The 20,176-nt window shown below is 38.7% G+C and overlaps 1 protein-coding gene across 2 annotated transcripts in view; it reads left to right on the plus strand.

Moving 5' to 3' along the window:
* smoc1 (SPARC related modular calcium binding 1) overlaps positions 1-20,176 on the plus strand; it is a 94,083-nt gene that overhangs the window by 51,405 nt on the left and 22,502 nt on the right. The window contains exons 6-7 of one of the 2 annotated variants that reach the window (XM_008118146.3): positions 6,597-6,686; positions 9,893-9,973. In XM_008118146.3, the coding sequence (XP_008116353.1) occupies positions 6,597-6,686; positions 9,893-9,973 (171 nt within the window). The remainder of the gene's footprint in view (positions 1-6,596; positions 6,687-9,892; positions 9,974-20,176) is intronic. The other variant, XM_003225660.4, reaches the window with a different exon arrangement.

Here is a 20,176-nt window from a genome sequence, read left to right on the forward strand (position 1 = left end):
GCCTACCTGGACTTGTTGTGTCAAGAAACTTAAGTATGGTACACAAGTTAGAATTTCAAAAACTAAAACCACAGAAGGTAAACAGATGAGACTTTATGAAGCAAGTAACTCATTTTATTTATTTAAATGATTATATTGTACCTTATATCAAAATTTCTTTGAGTGGCATACAATGAAATAAGTTTATACTACAGTACTTTCCCCCATACCCATGGAAATAAATTTCTGTCAAAATGCAAAACCATAAATAAAAGTAAATTCTGTTGAAATGAATAACCTCTAGTGGGAGTACTGTATACCATAGAATTATGCTGGAAGACCTAGAAATGCTTAGAGATAATGCATTTTTTTGTACATTGGTAAGTGAAACTATGGGTATTGCGCCCACAGATATGTAGGTCCTACTCAATTTAAAAAGGGGCCTCTGGTGGCACAGAGTGTTAAAGCGCTGAGCTGCTGAACTTGCGGACCAAAATGTGCCAGGTTCAAATCCCGGGAGCTGAATGAGACCCTGCTGTTAGCCCCAGCTCCTGCCAACCTAGCAGTTTGAAAACATGCAAATGTGAGTAGATTAATAGGTACCGCTCCGGCGGGAAGGTAACGGCACTCCATGCAGTCATGCCGGCCACATGACCTTTGAGGTGTCTATGGACAACGCCGGCTCTTCGGCTTAGAAATGGAGATGAGCACCAACCCCCAGAGTCAGTCACGACTGGACTTAACATCAGGGGAAACCTTTACCTTACTCAATTTAAAATTTTAAAATAGTAAAAGATTATGTTAAGAATCTGAAAATATACTAAGCATTATAATTTAAAACATGTTAAAATAATTTAACATCATGTGCATAGACATCGGCTTCATTAGAATCCAAAAACAAATGTTTCTACTGTCTGTACCAATTGGGTCTTTCAAAGAAGGATATTCAACAATCAAGGCACCAGGAAAGAGATATTCCTGTGTTCTCTCACAGTGCTACTCCTACTGGATTGTCTCTAGTAGATCTAAATTGCCATGTAGTGTGCATTACAGTCATCTAATTGGGAGACAGCCAATCTATGAACCCCTATGACCAGGTTATTCCTGTCCAGGAAAGACTATAGGTGGTGGATTAAACAAAATTGACCTTGGAGTCCATTTGAATATCTAGTGGCAAAGACGGATCTCAAACTACATACCAGATACCTCAGGAGGGAGTGTCTCCCATCCAGCTAACATCCTTTTCTTACCCAATTCTTTCACCTGGGATTTGCCAGTTTACAAGATTTTTATCTTATCTCAATTCGTTTATAGTGTATTTCTTTTACTCAGCCTAGTGCACCATCCAAGTGCTGATGCAGCCCATATCCAGTTTCTGCTGACTCTGAATAACAAGAAAAGCAGAGCTGAGTGTAATCAACATACTGATAGCACTCAATTCCCAGACTAATTCTTACACAGCAACTTTATATTAGCAACTTGTGAAGCAGGATGGAACCTCCAATGTAATGGTTAATGGGAAACCCCTCCTCTGAACCTGTCCTATAAGATACGTGGATCAATTGTGTCAAAAGCCTCTGAAAAATCCAGGAAGTATTAGAGTAGTACTTTCTCTGTCACATGGAGTTATGTTGGCACCCTGCGCTAAAATCAGATGGAAATTACACTAGATGATATGTTTCCTTCAAGAACAACTGACGGTACAATAGCCATAGCATTCATAAGCACTTTGTAGCAATGGGGTGACAGTTCCCACTTATCCTAGGAGGTCCTCTTCAGAAGAGAGCAGCACATGACCTCTATAGTAAAGAGTGCAATTTGAAAGCAGCAGGCACTACCTGCTGACAAGAGGCATTTAGTACTCTTTGGATCCACCTAATTGGTTCACTCTTATAGTCCAGATTATATTATCCAAGAAAGGCAGGGATCAAGCTTACCAGTGGGTGGGATGGGGCAAGTACCTTGTCTTCATTATCAGGGTGCCTCATTTGGCTTTCCTGACTAGAGTCTAAACATCTGTAATGCAGTCTTATTCTTTCCCTACTGTTTTCTACCTTACCAAAGAATATCCATGTGATAATTCACCCTTGGGAGCTGGATGATTCAGATGAAAAGAAGGAGACAGAATGCCAGGAAGTTGTAGCTCTTGATAACAATGATCTCTTGAGAGTCAGAAGAGTTGTAGGCAGTCAGACGCCTTGCTCCTCAGCAGGGCTGGCAGACATTGAAGACATAGAAGACAGACCCATGTCATTTGTTGAATGATAGGGAGAAAAACACAGACCACAGGGGCTATTAAATAGGCGATACTGACCTACTTAGACACCTGTGTGCTGCCAGCAATCTTCCAGCAATCCTTGGTAACCTGAAACAAACCCATGTGACCATCTTACTGAAGATAGAACATGGGAAAACTGATGTGCAAAATTTCTGTCATAAAGAGCAATATCTCTAGTTTGCATTTTTGGTGAGCAATTTATATAAATCCAAATGAAATTTGGGAACAGGTTTGTCTTTTGACATCTCTTCCTAGACACAAAACAAAAGATAAGCCGTGAATCACACTTGTTACAGTTATTCAAAGTTATCAGATTATCTCTTAGCATTAAAAAAGGATATCCTCTCAATGTGCCATGCAGTTTAAAGGTGTATAAATCAATATAAGCACTACAGTTGGTCTTTAATGGAATTCGGTTTTGTTGATGCAGAGATGTGCTCTGTACCAGGATTTCAAGAATCAAGGTTTTCAGAGCAGTACTAGAGAAGAAACCCAGAAGCTGTGGGTCCTTTTGGCATATTCTTTTGAAGGAACTGCTACCGGGAAAAGAGAGTGCTTTGTCTGTGGTCAGAATAAACTCTTTGTACACACAGACAATTAACTCTTCAAGTAACTTGCCAGGCTCTTTAAAGCCACTACACTCCTCTTCTTGTCTATCTTGAGCTCTATTCAGATACTTAAGCACACCATTTTTGTTTTGTTTATTATTGCGAGGGGGAGTCCTTCACAGGAATAGCTGGAGCGGATCAACATTGTCCTCATGATGGCATTTATCTCCAGCCGGCAATGAATGTGTCAAAAAGCCAAACAGAAGAGGCTTTGAATCGTGTCATCAGGGGTCGAAGTGACTTCCAGCTGCCTGCTCATGGGACATCCTTTCTTACACACCAAAGAATTGTGTTGTCTATTGCAGAAGCACTCTCACCAGCTATGTTGGTTCACAAGCCCTTTGAAGCAATGAGGAATAGTTTCCCCACCTCCTTCCTTCTAGCACACCTGCAGGAATGATATTAGGGGATAGAGGAGAGTGGATGACTTTACTCCAGAAGCTCCCATTTGTATATGCATGACGATTCTTTAGGCATATTGTTGTAATTAACATAAGCAGTATTTGTAGAAAACAGCCATAGTTTACTTCAGAGATGTTCAATTCTCAGCTTTAGAGCTCATGACAGTCTTGAATGTTGAAGCATTTCAATTTTAATCCAACTTTTTCATGTTTAGAGCCTTTCTCAGACTCTCTTTGGGACTGAAGTCGTGGAGGCTTGACATCTATATAGCAAGGTGATATAACATAAAGCAGATCTCATTTATCAAAAAGCTCATTGATTAGAATTCACATTACCTCTTTCTGTCATCACACATCACTTTAATTCCCATGTAACTAGCTAAATCATGATTTTATTTGCATTTTAAAAACATTATCCAAGTGGTCTGTTTCACATTTATTTGCAACCTAGGCACAAGAGTAAAGTGAATAAAACTGGAAGCATCAAACTTAAATGCACAAAGGTTGAGCATACTTTGTCCAGAATCCTCAGTTGACCAGAACATAAACAAATAAAACTCTCAAGTAATCGGCAAAAAATAAATAAAAACGTTTGTACAGATCAAAAACTATTTCATGATTATATTCCAATTCTTTCACTTTTTTCATTGAGCATTGTATGTAGCCATGGCATTTATATTTTCTCCTCCTGTATAAAACACAGATCATTTGTAGTACTTTACTTTCTTGATCCGTTTCATGTAACATGAGATACTTGTCATGTATACTCAAACTGATCCGCTTAATAATCCAAAGTACTACAAGTGACCCATGCAGAACTAAAAGTGAGTGTTTTATTCAAGCCAAGATAATTCAACATGCTATCAAAATGAAAGCTGGAAATGATAGTTATTATGGCTGTTGCACTACAACTAGGCAGCACAATAAAATATTCAAAAGTTCTGCAGTGTTACTTCCTTGGAATTATTGAAACAGGGCATATGTGTTTAATATGTACATTGCTATACTGTTGTTAAAATATGAGGATTTAAAATGTGATTATGTTTACAATATTCAATGATAGTTGGCCCATAGAACCCTGCAAGAGATACATTTCCATCTCATTAATGCAAAGGGGAAAGTTCATCTGAATGGTTTTTGGAGCTATGAAGCAGTTATGAAGATAAGGTTTGTGAATAGCAACACTACACTCCCCCGGGCCGTGGTGGAGGCTCCTTCTTTGGAGGCTTTTAAGCAGAGGCTGGATGGCCATCTGTCGGGGGTGCTTTGAATGCGATTTCCTGCTTCTTAGCGGGGGGTTGGACTAGATGGCCTTTGAGGTCTCTTCCAACTCTACTATTCTATGATTCTATGATTCTATGAAAGGATCGTGGTTCTGTTCTTCTACTCACTATCTGTTTTCCAGCTGTAGTTTTTAATGTGTCAATCTTACTGTGGAGAAGGTTTGTTTCATTGAAGCCTTCTTTGGGTGGGAATCTTCAGAAACTTGTAGGAACTCATCATTTGTTAATAACCTGAAAGATAGGACTATTGTTTGGCAAAGAGCATGGAATGATTTCCCCCCCGCAAAACACTGGCCAATGTAGTTGATTTCATTAGGGCTGAAATGTAATTGGCTTTCATTGTATCTGCAACATTCATCTTCTTATTCAATTGGTTAATTGGTTTTTGTTTCTCACATGTATCAAAGTTCTAAAATTTAAGCTTGGATTGTCATATCATGTGCCCTGCTGAATGTTTATAGCACTATAAAATACTGCTAGAATACTTCAATCATATTTTATCATTGATCTATCTATTCTTTTAATGGAGATGCCCATGAGCTGAATAAGGCAATGATGTTACTTCCCCCATTTCTGAGAACAACAGCAAAAAAAGAAGTATTTTTAGGATTACTCCATCTGGAAATTCAACATTGCAAATTACTGGACCTAATTCCTGTTTTAAATTCTGCATAACATTGCAACATCATTCTACTATGGTTTTGTAACTGAGATTTTCTTTCTATTCTATATATCTTGTGGTAGGGCATGAGGACACAGAGCATGTGACAAGGTATTTAAAGCCACGTCTACTGTATTTATGCAGTAAAAATACTACCAAACTCATATCATGACATTGGAATGTTTCATGCCCTACTGAGCTAGCCGGGCATTGCCTGCTCCCTGATCATTCTTCCATTTTTTTACTGTATATAAGGGAAAGGAGGACAAAAATGGCAGTTCTAGATGTCTGAAGAGGGCACTTGAAATCTGGAACAAAAGATAGATACAAATGTTTATTATCTGGAACTCTCTGCACAGTGGGATAACCAGGCCTTAATTCTAGGCATCTGTGCACTACAGCACCACCAGGGCATGACTCATTTGCTCTATTATGTGACCAGATTTCAACAAAGACTATTTTTCTAAATTGGTTTAATTTGTTTGGGATTTTACTTGGTTCAAGCTTTTATTAGACATATTTCACTGTTGTCTTTGGATGTAGAAAATTTCTGAACAAGGGAAGGCAATATGATCGTGTTTCTTCTCAAGATTCTTCTATTACAGCTATGTTGGTATTAGAGATCTGCCAATGTAAACAATATAAATAATATACTGTAGTCATGATTGTGGTCTACTTTCTTTGCAGTTAATTGTGATGCCAGAATCCCTGCTGATGGGTTTCAGAAAATTAAGATTTTTCAAACAAAGGGAATACTTGGAAGGCCTATAACTTTGCAAACATTCTTGGATCCAATTTCTTTCCTCATTATTTATATGGTAGCCTTGTGCTGAGCTTCCATGAGTTCAGTTTATAGTGCAGTGGGCTGGGAATGGACCTGTCAGTGAACCAACACTTCTTGAGATTGTGACACTGCATTTCTCCAAAGCTTCAAGATGTGAATTATGCTACATGGCAGTATGGTTTCCACACCAATAAAATAAAATGAAACAGAAACATAACCACCAGATTCAAATTCGCTTTCAACTAGGAGGACCATACTGTATGAGATATGTTCATTTGATATGAAATGCAGTTATTCCTTTCACCCAGATGCTCCATCCACTTGTACTTCAACAATAAATCAGGGAAGAGATAATGTTATTTGGTTTTGGTGTGATGAATATGAGAGCTGTCAAAAGCCTAATTCTAAGAATGATTGTAATATTTTGAATGCATTATTTATGTCTAAGCAAAACTCATTATGTATATTTTATTATACCTTCTGGTTCTTGTCTGTCTCTTTCTATGTGTTATCTTCTTTCTGATGGACTTGGCCGGGCCATGTAAACCCCCAATCATTCAAAAGTACTGGAGAGTAGATAGTATTTACCTCGATAATGGTAGTTTCTTTTCGATTCTTTTTAACTCTCAATTCAGATGATGGTTCAAAACCAACACCTACCATGGAGACCCAACCTGTTTTTGATGGAGAAGGTAAGAAAGTACCTTTGATTTTTCCCTTTGTATCTTAATTTATGTTGGTATTTATTCATTTAAAACATTAATCATTTTTGTCTATTATGACTTCCAAACTGATGATGCTATTCCATTTAAAAAAATAAGGAGCCTCTGGTGGCTCAGTGGGTTAAACCCTTGTGCTGGCAGGACTATTGACTTGAAGGTTGGGTTGCTGACCTGAAGGTTGCCAGTTTGAATACAACTCGGGGAAAGTGTAGATGAGCTCCCTCTATCAGCTTCAGCTCCATGCGGGACATGAGAGAAGCCTCCCACAAAGATGGTAAAAACATCAAAACATCTGGGCGGCCCCTGGGCAGCTTCCTTGCAGACAGCCAATTCTCTTACACCAGAAGCAACTTGGAGTTTCTCAAGTCACTCCTGACATGGGGCAGTGGGGAGGGATAAAAATGATTAGCTCTTGACATGATTCTAAATCAGTATATACTACACGAGTAAAACTCTGAAATAGCCTGTGCTTTTAGGAGACAATAAGCATATTCCCACTTTTTTTTGTCTTTTTGTGTATAATTTAACCTGACAACATTATCAAATATGAGGATCATCTTCTACAGTTTTGCGCTAAAGGCAATAATATCTTGTAATACATAATATCTTGTAACTTGTTTAATCATTTTTTAAATTATTGAATGTATTGGTCCTTATGGAACACCTGTACAGTATTAGTATTGCTTATTTTAGGTTAGTGATCAAATATCAAAACACATGATCCAATTTGGGGCTGACTTAATGAAATGAACCAGAACTATATGGCAGAACAATGAAATTACCATTTCACTATGTAAGGATCTGAAATCTGCACCAAATATTCTTACTATATAGTCATCATCCACATTCATTTACTTTGAGTGACCCTTAGCATCAGTATATAGAATCACAGAATTAGAAAAGACTGCAAGGGCCATCCAGTCCAACCACCAGACAGCACAGAAACAAGAGTACACAGGGTAGATGTAAAATAAGGAGAATTACCATTGTTTTAGTTTCATTAGCTGGATTATACAGATGTATGACACTGTGCTTCTGGCACTAGAGTAGTCATTAAAATCGTTTTGCTTTCAGTCACTTTAGCTGAAGGGTGAAAATCACGCAGCCCCTCTAGTTGATGCTGAACCGTATCTCATCTCATTTCCTCCCATTAAGTGTGTTGACGAGGATCAATGGGAGGTATAATTTAACAACGTGTGGATGGGTACATGCTTGCCATCTCTGTTCTAGTGTTTTGATATCTGTATTGATCAAAAAGAAAAAAAAATGCCAGTCTTACAAAATTATTTGGGGCAGCTGTTCAGGTTGAGATTGCTAGAGTGCACATTCAAACTTTGCTGATTTAAATGACTATGATGCATCATCCCATGTTGTATAGAAAGTTGCCTATGACATAGCAACAGCTAACTTCACTGTGTTGCTTTGGGATTAACCAGCTTTAAAAATTGACATGAAGTTTGTAGCTAAGTAGGTTCCTGAATTAAATTTTTCACTATGTATTTGATAGTTGAACATATCTGTTGAGCTGAAGGGCTTCTAAGGTGACAAATTTTTCAAAAATAATCTATTTTGTTCAGTCATCCCATGGGAACAGAATTAATAGGTAGAATAACTTATCTAAACTAGTTCTGCAGTATCTATACTGCCACTATCATCATATTTTGGGCTTGTTTTCTCAAGGTAACACCTACTGAACCCCAAGGCATTTCCCTAATCTACCCCCTCCCCCCCCCCCCCAGATGTGTTGGATGATAACTCCCTGAGAAGGACCGAATAATTCTAAATAATATTTTACTTTTCACTCTAGAGAACTAAAAAGTGTTTTGATATTCAGATGTTATTCTGTTTCTCTCCCTAGTACTTTTCATACCTTAAGAAAAGTAAAGCAAAGGTTCCATCATATGACATCTTTGTTATGGGATGGATTTTAAAGGTTCAGCCAATGATAACTTTATTTAAAGTAACCATGCCTGAGAATATTTTTGATTTTAGTTGCATTTGTTTGTTAGGTGTCGGTCACTATGAACTACTGGAGAGGCAAATTGATCCAAAATTAGTTCAAGTGAATGTGTGTACACTTCCATCTTAATAGAATGCCCAAGGAAACTTTGCAGAACTTTTGGAAGATTTTTTTTTTTTAGTATTGTTTGCATACATTTTTTTCTACCTCTGGACCACATAGTGTCAGAAGAACGCTAGTAATTCAAGTCTTGGGATGCAGAAGTGGATATTTGGGTTTCATTACACACATTTGCATGTAATGTGGAATTGGACTGACTTCTGCATGAAATAAACATTTTTGTCTAAGGCCCATCTGCACTGCCACATAACACAGTTTCATAATGCAGTTTAACTGTATTGAACTGCATTATATGAGTACACTGCCATATAATGCAGTTCAATTCAGTTAAACTGCTTTATGAAACTGCATTATATGGCAGTGTAGATGGTGCCTAGGAAATACTGTTGGAAAATGCCAGTCAGCCACATCAGATAGTTTGAGAAATAATTGTTTAGCACTTTGCTATATTCAATGCAGAGCAGTTAAATTAATTTCTTACGATGGTAGGCTCAGATCTTACCTGGCAAAAACTGCTTGGCTGAATCTGTTAGGACATCCTTAGAACTCCAAGGTATTCTTTAAAAATGCCCCTTTACCTGTTATAGGGAAATCAGCACTCCTTTCACAGTCCTTGACAAAGCAAGGAGATTAGTCCAGTTTTTACATCATTCGAGGAATCCTTGAAAGATCCCATTCTGAGATTTTCCTCCCTTTCTTTTTAAAAGCTTTGATGACATTGGGCCTTACGCCATTGCCACTTGCTGCCCAGACATCTTCAAGGGAAGCAAAGTAGTGCTGAGACCAAGGACAAGAAATGTAGTTGTTGTTCACAGCCATCAAGTTGACTCTGACTTATAGCAAGCCTATTAATGAGAGACATTTAAGTGAATGCTATCATCAACTCTGGTCTTGCAGACTCAAGGCTGTGACTTCCTTGATTGAGTCTCTATATATATTTATCTGTAATGAGAGCTTCCTCTTTCCTAACTGCCTTCTACTTTACAGAGGAGTTAGAACTTCGTTGAGAAAAGTTTATTAATAAAACTGTCATTCTGTTTAACACATTCTTTTATGAACATGCATTCTTCTTAAAATGCCTGTCTTTACTTTCCAGAAATCACAGCTCCCACACTTTGGATTAAGCACTTGGTCATCAAGGATTCCAAACTGAACAGCTCTAGTATGAAAAATTCAGGTAATGCTTGATTTGGAAAAAGGAGAAAGATACTGAAGTTTTACTTCTATACCACTTGGTTATTTTTAATTAGTAATGACAGATCTGGAAGTATGGAATGACTATGTAAAGGCCTGAACTATGATTATGGATGGCGTGATTTCTTATGTATTGTAATGTTTTTAATTGTGTAATATGTCTTTTTAATCTAATTTAATTTAAATGTCTGTATGAAATCTTTTAAGGTATTTAATAATTGCCTGTTTGTAAGTTGCCTTGAGTCCTCTCCAGGGTAGAGAAAGGTGGGGTAGAAATAGAGTAAATAAATAAATAATATTACAGTTACTTTTGAACTGAAGTCAGTGCTGGAACAGTACTACCCTGTTCCATTTTAAAAACATAAATACATTATATTAAGCTTTTATTTCCCATTCTTTCTATAGGTTTTCTATTGTTAGCTTTTATGATCTGATTTAGTTGAGAGATTCCTTTTCACGCAGACAGAAAAGCTGCCAGGTTACATGTGATGGACAGTTGCCTTGGCTTAACTAAACTAAACTATATGCTGAGCATGTTAAACCTATACTCAGTAATCTTCCATCTATTATGAGATAAGATCATGTTTAATGCCTCAACATTCTTTATGTTACTTCATTCCTGATTCTGCTGGTATAGTGATTCTTGAATGTGCGACAAATAGAAGCTCACAGTTCTTGGAGTTGGATTAAAAATTAAAAATAGTAGAAACCTTTGTTATGTAAAGTAATTTTGCATTTGGCAGAGAAACAACACAGAAAAGCTGTTGACATCCACAAGCATGTGGACAATTTCAGCAGAAAAGAAAACCATGAAAATGAACAAAAACTGGTTACCAATATTAAAAAAAACACCAGAATCAAGATAGTAAATAAAGAACACCACTCAGAAACAGGGGAATCCAGACAGCAAACAATTAAATGCCAGTTAACACCTTCCAAAAAAAGGATGCCCCCAGGCAGTTACAGCCAGGCTTTGCAGCTGCAAGGCTACTTAATGCTAATCAAGCTGGCTAATTGCAACATCCACACTTGCTTTAAACAGGCAAGGGTTCTTTCTCCCAACCTGGACATTCCATACACACACACACACACACATACCTCACTTGCCTTATTCCCACAGACCTCTGAACAAACCTTTGAGGATGCCTACCATAAATGCAGGCAAAATGTCAGGAGAGAATGCTACTGGAGTATGACCATACAGCCCAAAAAACTCACAGCAACCCAAGCTTTAGTTTCCTGTTAGATTTCATCATTTCCCCCCTTTTTCAAGCAAACTAGTTAATTTTGTAGCTGTAAGTCAAGTTTTATTGTTTGTTTTTTGCTTTTTCTATCTCTACAGGGAAAAACTAGATCTAGATTTATTTTGCTATTCTTTCTCAGGAGTTTCATAGAATAATATGTTTTAGGTATAAAATATATTGATTCACATTTGCCATATTCTTCAAAGGAAATGACTGTTTGTTTCTAATAGTATGAAGCATTGATTTAGGATCTCATCACACGAAGTTGCCCAACAAAAGCGACAACAGGAATTCTCCAGGCAACATGGCAAATCTGGGGGCAGCAGGGGTATCCGTCCCTCTGTGCCTACGGGGGAAAGCATCGCTGCCTAACTTCCCCTTATGCTTGCTGGCAATGAGAATATGGGAAATCTACTTTGTTCTTATTGCTCTGTACTACACTTTCACCAGTTCAGGAACAGATCCCTATTGGAAGTAGCTCTACATCATTTGATGGGATCCGGTGGGTTCCATCCCCGAACTGTGGTGAAAATGTCATAGGACGGGTAAATTTGCTCATATAATGAAGTCCTAAATCATCTGAATGTATAAATACTGATCCTTCTCCCAGAAGAATTTTTGAGTTTCCAGTTGATCATATTGTAAAAGATGCCTCACACATTTGCACAGTGACATTCACTATTATTATACATTATTGGACTAGACTCAAGTGTCACCTGATAAATCCTATTTGTTGACCAAGTAAGATCTTGCAGGGTGTGCCTCACCTTGGGAAAATGAGCATTGCTCTCTGATTCTTCTTAGCAGAATAGTCAGCTCTGGCCATCTGTCAGGAATGCTTTGATTGTGCTTTTCCTGCATGGTAGGGGGTTTGATGGGCCATGTGGGCTCTTCTAACTCTATGATTCTATGAACTCTTGAAATGTAACATGTTGATGTCAGAATTCAGGATGGATCTTTTTGTTCGGATAGACCAGTGGTTCTCAATCTGGGGTCCCCAGATATCTTTGGCCTACAACTCCCAAAAATCCCAGCCAGTTTACCAGCTGTTACGATTTCTGGGAATGGTAAATGATGTTAAATAGAAGTTCTTACATCCACCTGTGAATCAACATCACCCTGCAGGGTAATGATGTGCCACTCAGCTTTGTAGAACAATTAACAGAAACTTTACTGAATTCAAAATGGTCAAACAGTGCAGTTGTATTTACAATAGTCTCTCTGATTGCTTACAGAGAACAGTAGGAATAAATAGTCATTTTAAAGTCCATAAAATTGTCTCAGCGCCTTAGAAATAACAGGGCCTCTGAGAGCCAGCAGCCATCTTCTCTCCTGGCTGTTTCCAGTCAGCATACAAACACTTACTATGAGGTAAAAACCTGCTCAAACCAGTTCCCCAGTAGCATGGCAGAGAAACTGACCAATCAGATTCCTAGCCGTTCGCAGGCTCAGCCAACCAGCTTCTTACACGTACTTTTCCAGTTAACCCATCCATAATGGTGTCTTTACAAACCCCAACAAAATTCAGGGAGTGGGAGCTGGAATGGTAGTGGTCTGATCATATACAAATGGTACATAATTTCTGTTGGTTTCTCAATACCTTGAAGTACAGAAGTTACTTTTTGGACAGATCTAATTTAAAAGCCAAAATCTGAAAAGGTTGTGATGTACTACATGAAATAAAATCTCAGGAAAAGCACATATTCAGCAAGGGCTGCTTCACTTCCAAGTCTTTGCCCTGGTCTTTTCTACTATGAAATTATTCAGTTTTGGATAAAGAGATGCTCCAACCATGTAGTCATTCTACACTGTCAACCTTTTAAGAAAACCACAAGGTGATGTAATGAGTAGATAGATGGAAACATAAACAGTTCTGGGAAAGCCAGAAGTTGAAGTCAAGTAAATACAGTGAGTAGAAGTTTGTACATGACGTTATTTGAAAAGAGGAATGAGTAATCTATTAACAGGTGAGGCAGGCTTGTATGTGTTTGTCTTTTTCAACAGCAACAAAATCAACCCAGCCTTGGTGTTTATTTCTAAAAGCTGTCTCTTGGACTAATGCCAATACTGTAGCACTTGCCTGCATTCTGTCCTGCTACCTAGAAATTATCTGGACACCTTCGACAGGTGGAAAGTTTCATTATAATGTGAAATAACTGCACAGAATTCAGTTTTATGACTCCTTGTGTAGAGGTTCAAAATGTTCAGTCACCTTACATTTTATTTACTGTCAGATGTGTCTGCCTAAGAAAACTAAAGAAAGGTTCACAGGATGCCATTGTTTGTGAAACTCAGTGTAGGAGAACCAGTCTAAGAACAGCCTTTTCCAATCTGGTGTCACTTAGATGTTGAACTGCAGCTTCCATCCAGGATGACAAGAGAAGTTTCCCAAAATACTTGGACAGCACTAGATTGAAGAAAAGACACACTAAATTATTTGTTTCTTTGTTGTATTCAATGATTACATTTTCCCAGGTCCTTTTCAGTTACTCCCCAGAACTGCATTGTTAAATCAAACTCATTCCATCCACAAAGTTGGCATATGAAAATAAGAAATGTAAGTTATAGCCATTATATGCTCAGGCCATGGGTCTGATTTGTTTTATCAAGCAATTTACTGAATAAATTATAGTAGTTTTTTCCAGATTAACTCCTTTAGTGCAGCTAGTTAAAGGTTGAGCAGCCGAGGTAACAATTATCTGTACAAGTGGAATGGTCTTTCTGTTCATTTTGTTAGAACAGTTTGCTTTTGTTTCAGAGCGAGGGAATTGAGCACCACAGGGGAGGACACATTGACGCTTGTGTATGGGGAGCCTTATGGGGAGCCAGCACACCAAAGGGCTCCATGCTTGCAAAGCACTCACAAGTTCTTTTTAAAATCAAGCACAGCTAACATATTGGTGAAGTTCCATACAGCTTTTAAGAAAATAAAGCAAGCGAGATCATATGTACATGAAGCCCCAAGCCATTTGAATGTGATCTCTTTCCCATCAAGGAGGTTATACTGTATCCCTAAACCTCAAATAGATTACCTATTAGAGCAGTTTCATTACTAGGGCCTGAAATTTGCATGTGGATATTCTCCCCCCCCCCCCCCCCCCAAAAACTCACAAAAATACGAAGAGGAGCAGGAATAAAATCTACAAAAAGAATGGTTATTGAAGTCCAAAGATAAGGAACAAATGGTAAAAGGAGAGTTGTATTTTCAGTATATCGGACAGCATATTTTAATTGTACTAATCTGATCATTTGAATGTATGCTGTTTTTTGTTTTTCACAAAAACAAATTTAAGAAGTACAGTGGAAAGTATTGGTGTTTATTCTGTAGTGTTCATCCTTTCGATTATAGGGGAATGATCTTAACATATTCCTCTTTGAAGTAGGTATGTACACAACTCACAGGTGGGAATCTATTTTTCAGGTGTTGGTTTTCTACAGCAAAGCCATACTTCTTCATGAATTTTAGCTGATTCCAGTTAGACTGCTGTTCCTTCCATTAAAATTCTACGTGATTCATTCACATGCCTATTTTATGCATGGAGACACTGGCTTTAGAATGTTTATTTAAAACATTTATATGTCGCTCTTCTCACCCCAAAGGAGATTCAGGGCAGAGCGCAACGTATATATGGCAAACATTCAATGTTGGAACATAAAATAAATTATAAATATACATAAACACTAAAATCAGTTATCTACACTTTAAAATCGGTTGTTTAAATCATCCCAGGTTAGCCATACCAAATCCTGGTCAGCAGGGTAAAGTTTCCTATTGTTGCCTTATTGCACTGTCTCAAAGGCTTGGTCCCACAGTCACGTTTTTACCATCTTTCTGAAGGACAAGAGGGAGGGGACTAATCTAATATTACCAGGGAGGGAGTTCCATAGCTGAGGGCCAATCACTGAGAAGGCCCTCTCTGTCGTCCCTGCCAATCACGCCTGTTATGGTGGCGGGACCAAGATCAGGGCCTCCCCGGAAGATCTTAATCTTCACAGTGGTTTATAGAGGGAGATGCATTTGGACAGGTAGATGGGGCTGGGGCCGTTTAGGGCTTTGAAGGCAAAGCCAGCACTTTGAATTGTGCTTAGTAGCAGGCTGGCAACCAGTGGAGCTGATGCAACATGGGAGTTGTATGCTCCGTGTATGCTGCCCTAGTTATTAACCTGGCTGCTTTGGACTATTTGAAGCTTCCCCATGTAGAGCACATTGGCAATAGTCTATCCTAGATGAAACGAAAGCATGGACCACCATAGCCAAGTCTAAGGTATGGGTGCAACTGGCGCACAAGTTTTTTTTTTTAAAAAAACCTAGCCACCGCCGAAATCTGAGGTTCCAGGCTCAGCAATGAGTCCAGGAGGACTCCCAAGTTGTTAACATTCATGTTCACATGAATGTTCACATTTTTTGCACTTGCATGTTTTAATTTTAGAAGTGATAATTGTTTGGTGCAAATGGGCTGAGATGAAAAGAATGGCACCACTTTCTTGTACATATATGTGTTGCTAGAGTGAAAATATTGTATTAAAAGTACTGTATACAGATTTCTTTGGATCATAGAAATTAAAAGCTTGATATTGCAAATTCATATTCTAGGAAAAAATTAAAATACATAATCATATTATATGTAAACATTACTTGTAAGCAGATTTATTGCAAGCATGGGAGATTTTGGAATGGATGCCAGAATTTTAACTGCAAGAGATGGAAAAGTGGTATTTGAACCATTAAAATGGTGACAAATATAATTTTCAATTAGAAGTGGTGTCGTTTATCATCAGAAACTGCAAGATTTAAATTGACTTGTCTGAAGGCAAGGTATGGTTGAAGTAAGGGGAAGGAGTGATGGAAGGCCTAAGCCCTTCCAGACATCTAGCAAACAAAATAATGAATAATATGCAATTGGGAACCAGTTAATCTAACCTTATGAAAAGGTGCAAAGTATACAACTGGGAAAAATAACACCATATAATAATCGTAGAGCAATCATAGGTGCTAACACCATATGCAGCTAGACAAATAAATGAGGTTCACTCCTGCTGCCATGTGATAAATCATTCACAAAGAATCCAGTCTCTCCCCTGCCTTTAAAGAAAGAAAACAAATGACTCCAAGCACAAAGTCATAACAGCATCCCGCACAGCTGTGGCTGAGGCACATAAGGGCAGGAGTGGGGGGAAAGAGAGGAGGAAGAAGCAAGGTGACCAGGGAGCAAGCTGTCATGAAACGTTAGACAGAAATGTCAAAGCACTTCATTGGGAGCCCCTGGATTGCCACCGGGGTTAGGATAAAAATTAAAAGGGTCAAATTCCTTGGCCACTGTGGGTATAGTCTACTTCATTTCAGCAGTGGTAAACTTGTTGCAAGAGAAGTTCTGGAACTCACGTCTTTATGGAAATAATACTTTCTCACCTGGGAGCTTTTGTTTTCTTCTCTGCCACAGATGTGTGAGTGGGCTGTGTATTCATATGATGGGACAAAGGCACGGTTCCTTCCTATATGCTAAGATATAGTTTTGGAGCTGAGGCTTGTCTGAAGCCAAGCCCACACCATTAATTAATAGTGGTGTGCATTTGTATGAATTTGCAATCTGTTTTGTTTTGCTTCATTCATTTTGGCTCATTTTAGTTTTCGTCTCCGCTTCTGAAAATGGGGCGCCTCTCTAAATGGGATTTTCATCTCGTGTCCGTAAAAAACAAAAAATTTCCGACCATTGGGAGAAAATATTTATAGTTCTCCTAAGGGCCAGTTTTAGAGATAGAATGAAGGTTTGAATAGGGGCAGGAGGCCAAAAATGTATTTGCTTTCAAAATATATGTAATCTATAGCAAATAATAAGACTATCCTATTGCATTTGTTCTCTATACAGCCCACAGGAAAGGGAGGACCAAGCCATAGGCAAAAGAGATAGGAAGAAATAGTAGTTTTTCCAAGGGCCAGTTATATAGAGAGAGACAGGTTTGATTTCTAAACAGAGAAGGGAAGCCCAACAATTTCTTCCCTTTGAAAAATATTTCTTTTTTTAAAAAACCAATAGGGGGAGGGAGAAGGGTTGTTTTTTTACACAAAATATAAAGAAGAAAAGCCCCACACGCACTCCCCAGCCAAACCCACTCCTACCCTACCAACTCAAAAATCCCAGCCCCTTCCTTTTAAAGAAAAAGTGCCAAGCAGCCAGGCAAAAAATAAAACCCAAATCTTTGTCCAGTGCCCAGTGTCCTCTCCAGCAAAGCAAGGAAGCAGCAAGGCAAGGCAAGGCAAGGCAATCAGCAAGCCAAGCCAAGTGGAGAGAGAGAGCAAGCCAGCCAGCCCACCAGCATCCAGCAGCAGCAGCAAAGGACGCAACCGCAATGGCCACTTTAGTCCCCCCCCCCCAATATACCCTCCCTGTCCAGTCTACAACACTGTTTCCTTGGCCTCCAATTGGCCAAGGATCACCTTCTCCCACCTCCTTCTCTGACGCATGAAGAAGTTTGCAGGAGTGGATGCCACACGACCCGAAAACGAAAGCAAAGCACGGTGTTTATGCAGCTTTCTCTTCCGTGTTGCCTTTTGTTTCATCTAAAAATTGCATCTTTCATTTCATGTATCCAAATGGATGGTACGAAACAAAGACATGAACTAAATAGATGAAACAAATACCGCACACAATACTATTAATTAACTAGGTCTCTAAAGGCAGGTAGTGCTAAGTATGTTTACTGAAGAGTATTGTATATTGAAACAGCTCAAAGAAACTTACATAATGAACATCCACTTGGGAAAATAAAATTTCGTTCTTCACTGTGCCCCATACTTTATGCATACTTAAATTCATTCTGGAGCCAAACATGGTCAAATGGAACACTGAGTAAGAACATTTTACATTGCAATATTTTGTTGTAAGCACATGCATGTGCATCTGAATAAGTGTTCCCTCGCTACTTTGCGGTTCGCTTTTCACGGACTTTCTGTTTCGTGGGAAAGTTTATTATTTATTTATTTACCCCATTGCTGCTGCTTCTCCTCCTCAAGGCTTTCCCCTTGCTTCGGCCCTGCCATGTCGCTCTGGCTGCCTCTGCCAGGGAAGAAGGAACGCGGGACTCGTGGAGGACTCTGCCCCTTCTTCTGAGTCCTCCATGTTTCCTGGCATGGCCGGGTGGAGTGGTGGCAGAAGAGGAGTCTGGCCACCTCTTCCAGGCTCTTTTGCCGCTGTTGCAGCCCGCCGTCCCTCCCTCACTCACTCACTGAGCGGAGTGGCGTTCCTTCTTCCCTGGCAGAAGCAGCCAGAGCCACATGGCAGGGCTGAAGCAAGGGGGCAGCCCTGAGGAGCAGAAGCAGCAGCAATGGGGTAAACAATGTATTAAAATTAAAATAGCGTCCCTACTTTGCGGATTTCCACTTAATCCAGGTGGTCCTGAAACGTAACCCCCGTGATAAGTGGGGAACATTATATATATAAACATGATTCTGGTAAATGCCTTACTTTACTTACATTTGTGATATAAGTATGAGCTTTCCCTGTCCATTATTAATGGGTATAGAAAAAAAGTATTACCGATACTTCAATACTTTTCTACCCCACCGTTTGGGGATTTCTACTTAGAGCTTTTATCACTGTGGGATTTTGGTGGAAGTGAAGTACCCTTTCTGTATTAGTAACAGTACAGATTTATTCTCGAGGATTCCTAATAGGGTTTGAGCAGACTGGGCCAGAACCAGTTGAAAAGTCTGTAATTTACCCTTAGGTTACAGTAGTGAAAAGGGTGCTGTTAAAGGACATCAGACACCTTCCCCCTATAAATCAGTATATGATATGATATAGTGTATCAAGAATTAGTTGGACCTTTGTGGAAAGAAATATTGCTATTTAACACTAAAACAGAATATGCATTAGGTGGTATTCTTCATATCTTTTATGCTATAACGCTTTTGGAGACTGGCTGAAATGGGCTTGTAATACTGTGTTGTGCTGGTATTATGGTTTGCATGTAATGTTTTAATAAATTTTAATGTGTAATGTGTAAGCAATTGCTTCTTTTTACATAAATTCTATACAGCACTCACCGCCCCCATATGCAGGACCAGTATCCGTCATCCATCATTTCCTTTAATCAAATTTGACAAAATATGTCATTTCTGGGCATTTTCTAGGCCTTCCATCATGACTCTGTAGTATTCTGGGGCTAAAAGTCCTTCATTTCAATAGGATTCACCATTACCTGTGGTTTTACATATGCATACAAAGTTCAGTAATGTAACTTCCTCAGCTGCCCCCCAAAAAACAAAAGCCTTGGAGGTGCCAGTAAGAAAATGTGCCCCTATGGTTAATGAAGACAACATCCATACAATTCCCTGTAAATTCCTACTTGTCCAAGAAACTGAGATTTTTTTTTCAAAATCAGCTACTCTTGTTTAATATTTAACATTCTCAAATTCATTTCCAACTTTGCTCAGAATAATAGAGAACAACATACATCTTGTATTCCTTGCAAGTTTGGACTTTATATTGACTTCTCCTAATAGATCATGGTTTGAAGTTTCATTGTATTACATTCATACAATTAGTAGAAGTTGATAGAATTCATCAGTGAGTAAATATTATCTAAAATACAAACTGAAAGCCCAAATCTCAAACAAAATCAAGATCCAGAAATGTATTGTTTTACATGATTTACAAACAGTAATTGTTCTCTCGTGGCTTTTGGAAGAGGGACAAAAATTAAATGCAGTTAAATTTTTAGAAACATGTAGGTGGTAATCTGGGAGTTTTTTAAAAAAATCAGCTTTCAAAAGGAAGTGTTTGAGTGATTGCTATGCAGCCCTAGAGGGTATGTCATGAGAAGAGCAGATCCTCTCCTACAAGAGCAGTGAGGATAGACACTTAAGAATATATTCTTCCCAATGTTTGCACAGCTGGTGTTGGGCTCCCATTGTAAAAAGGAGGTTTTGCCTCCCTCATTTG

Source organism: Anolis carolinensis, chromosome 1 (genome assembly GCF_035594765.1).
Source record: "Anolis carolinensis isolate JA03-04 chromosome 1, rAnoCar3.1.pri, whole genome shotgun sequence".
In the NCBI taxonomy this organism is placed as follows: domain Eukaryota; kingdom Metazoa; phylum Chordata; class Lepidosauria; order Squamata; family Dactyloidae; genus Anolis; species Anolis carolinensis.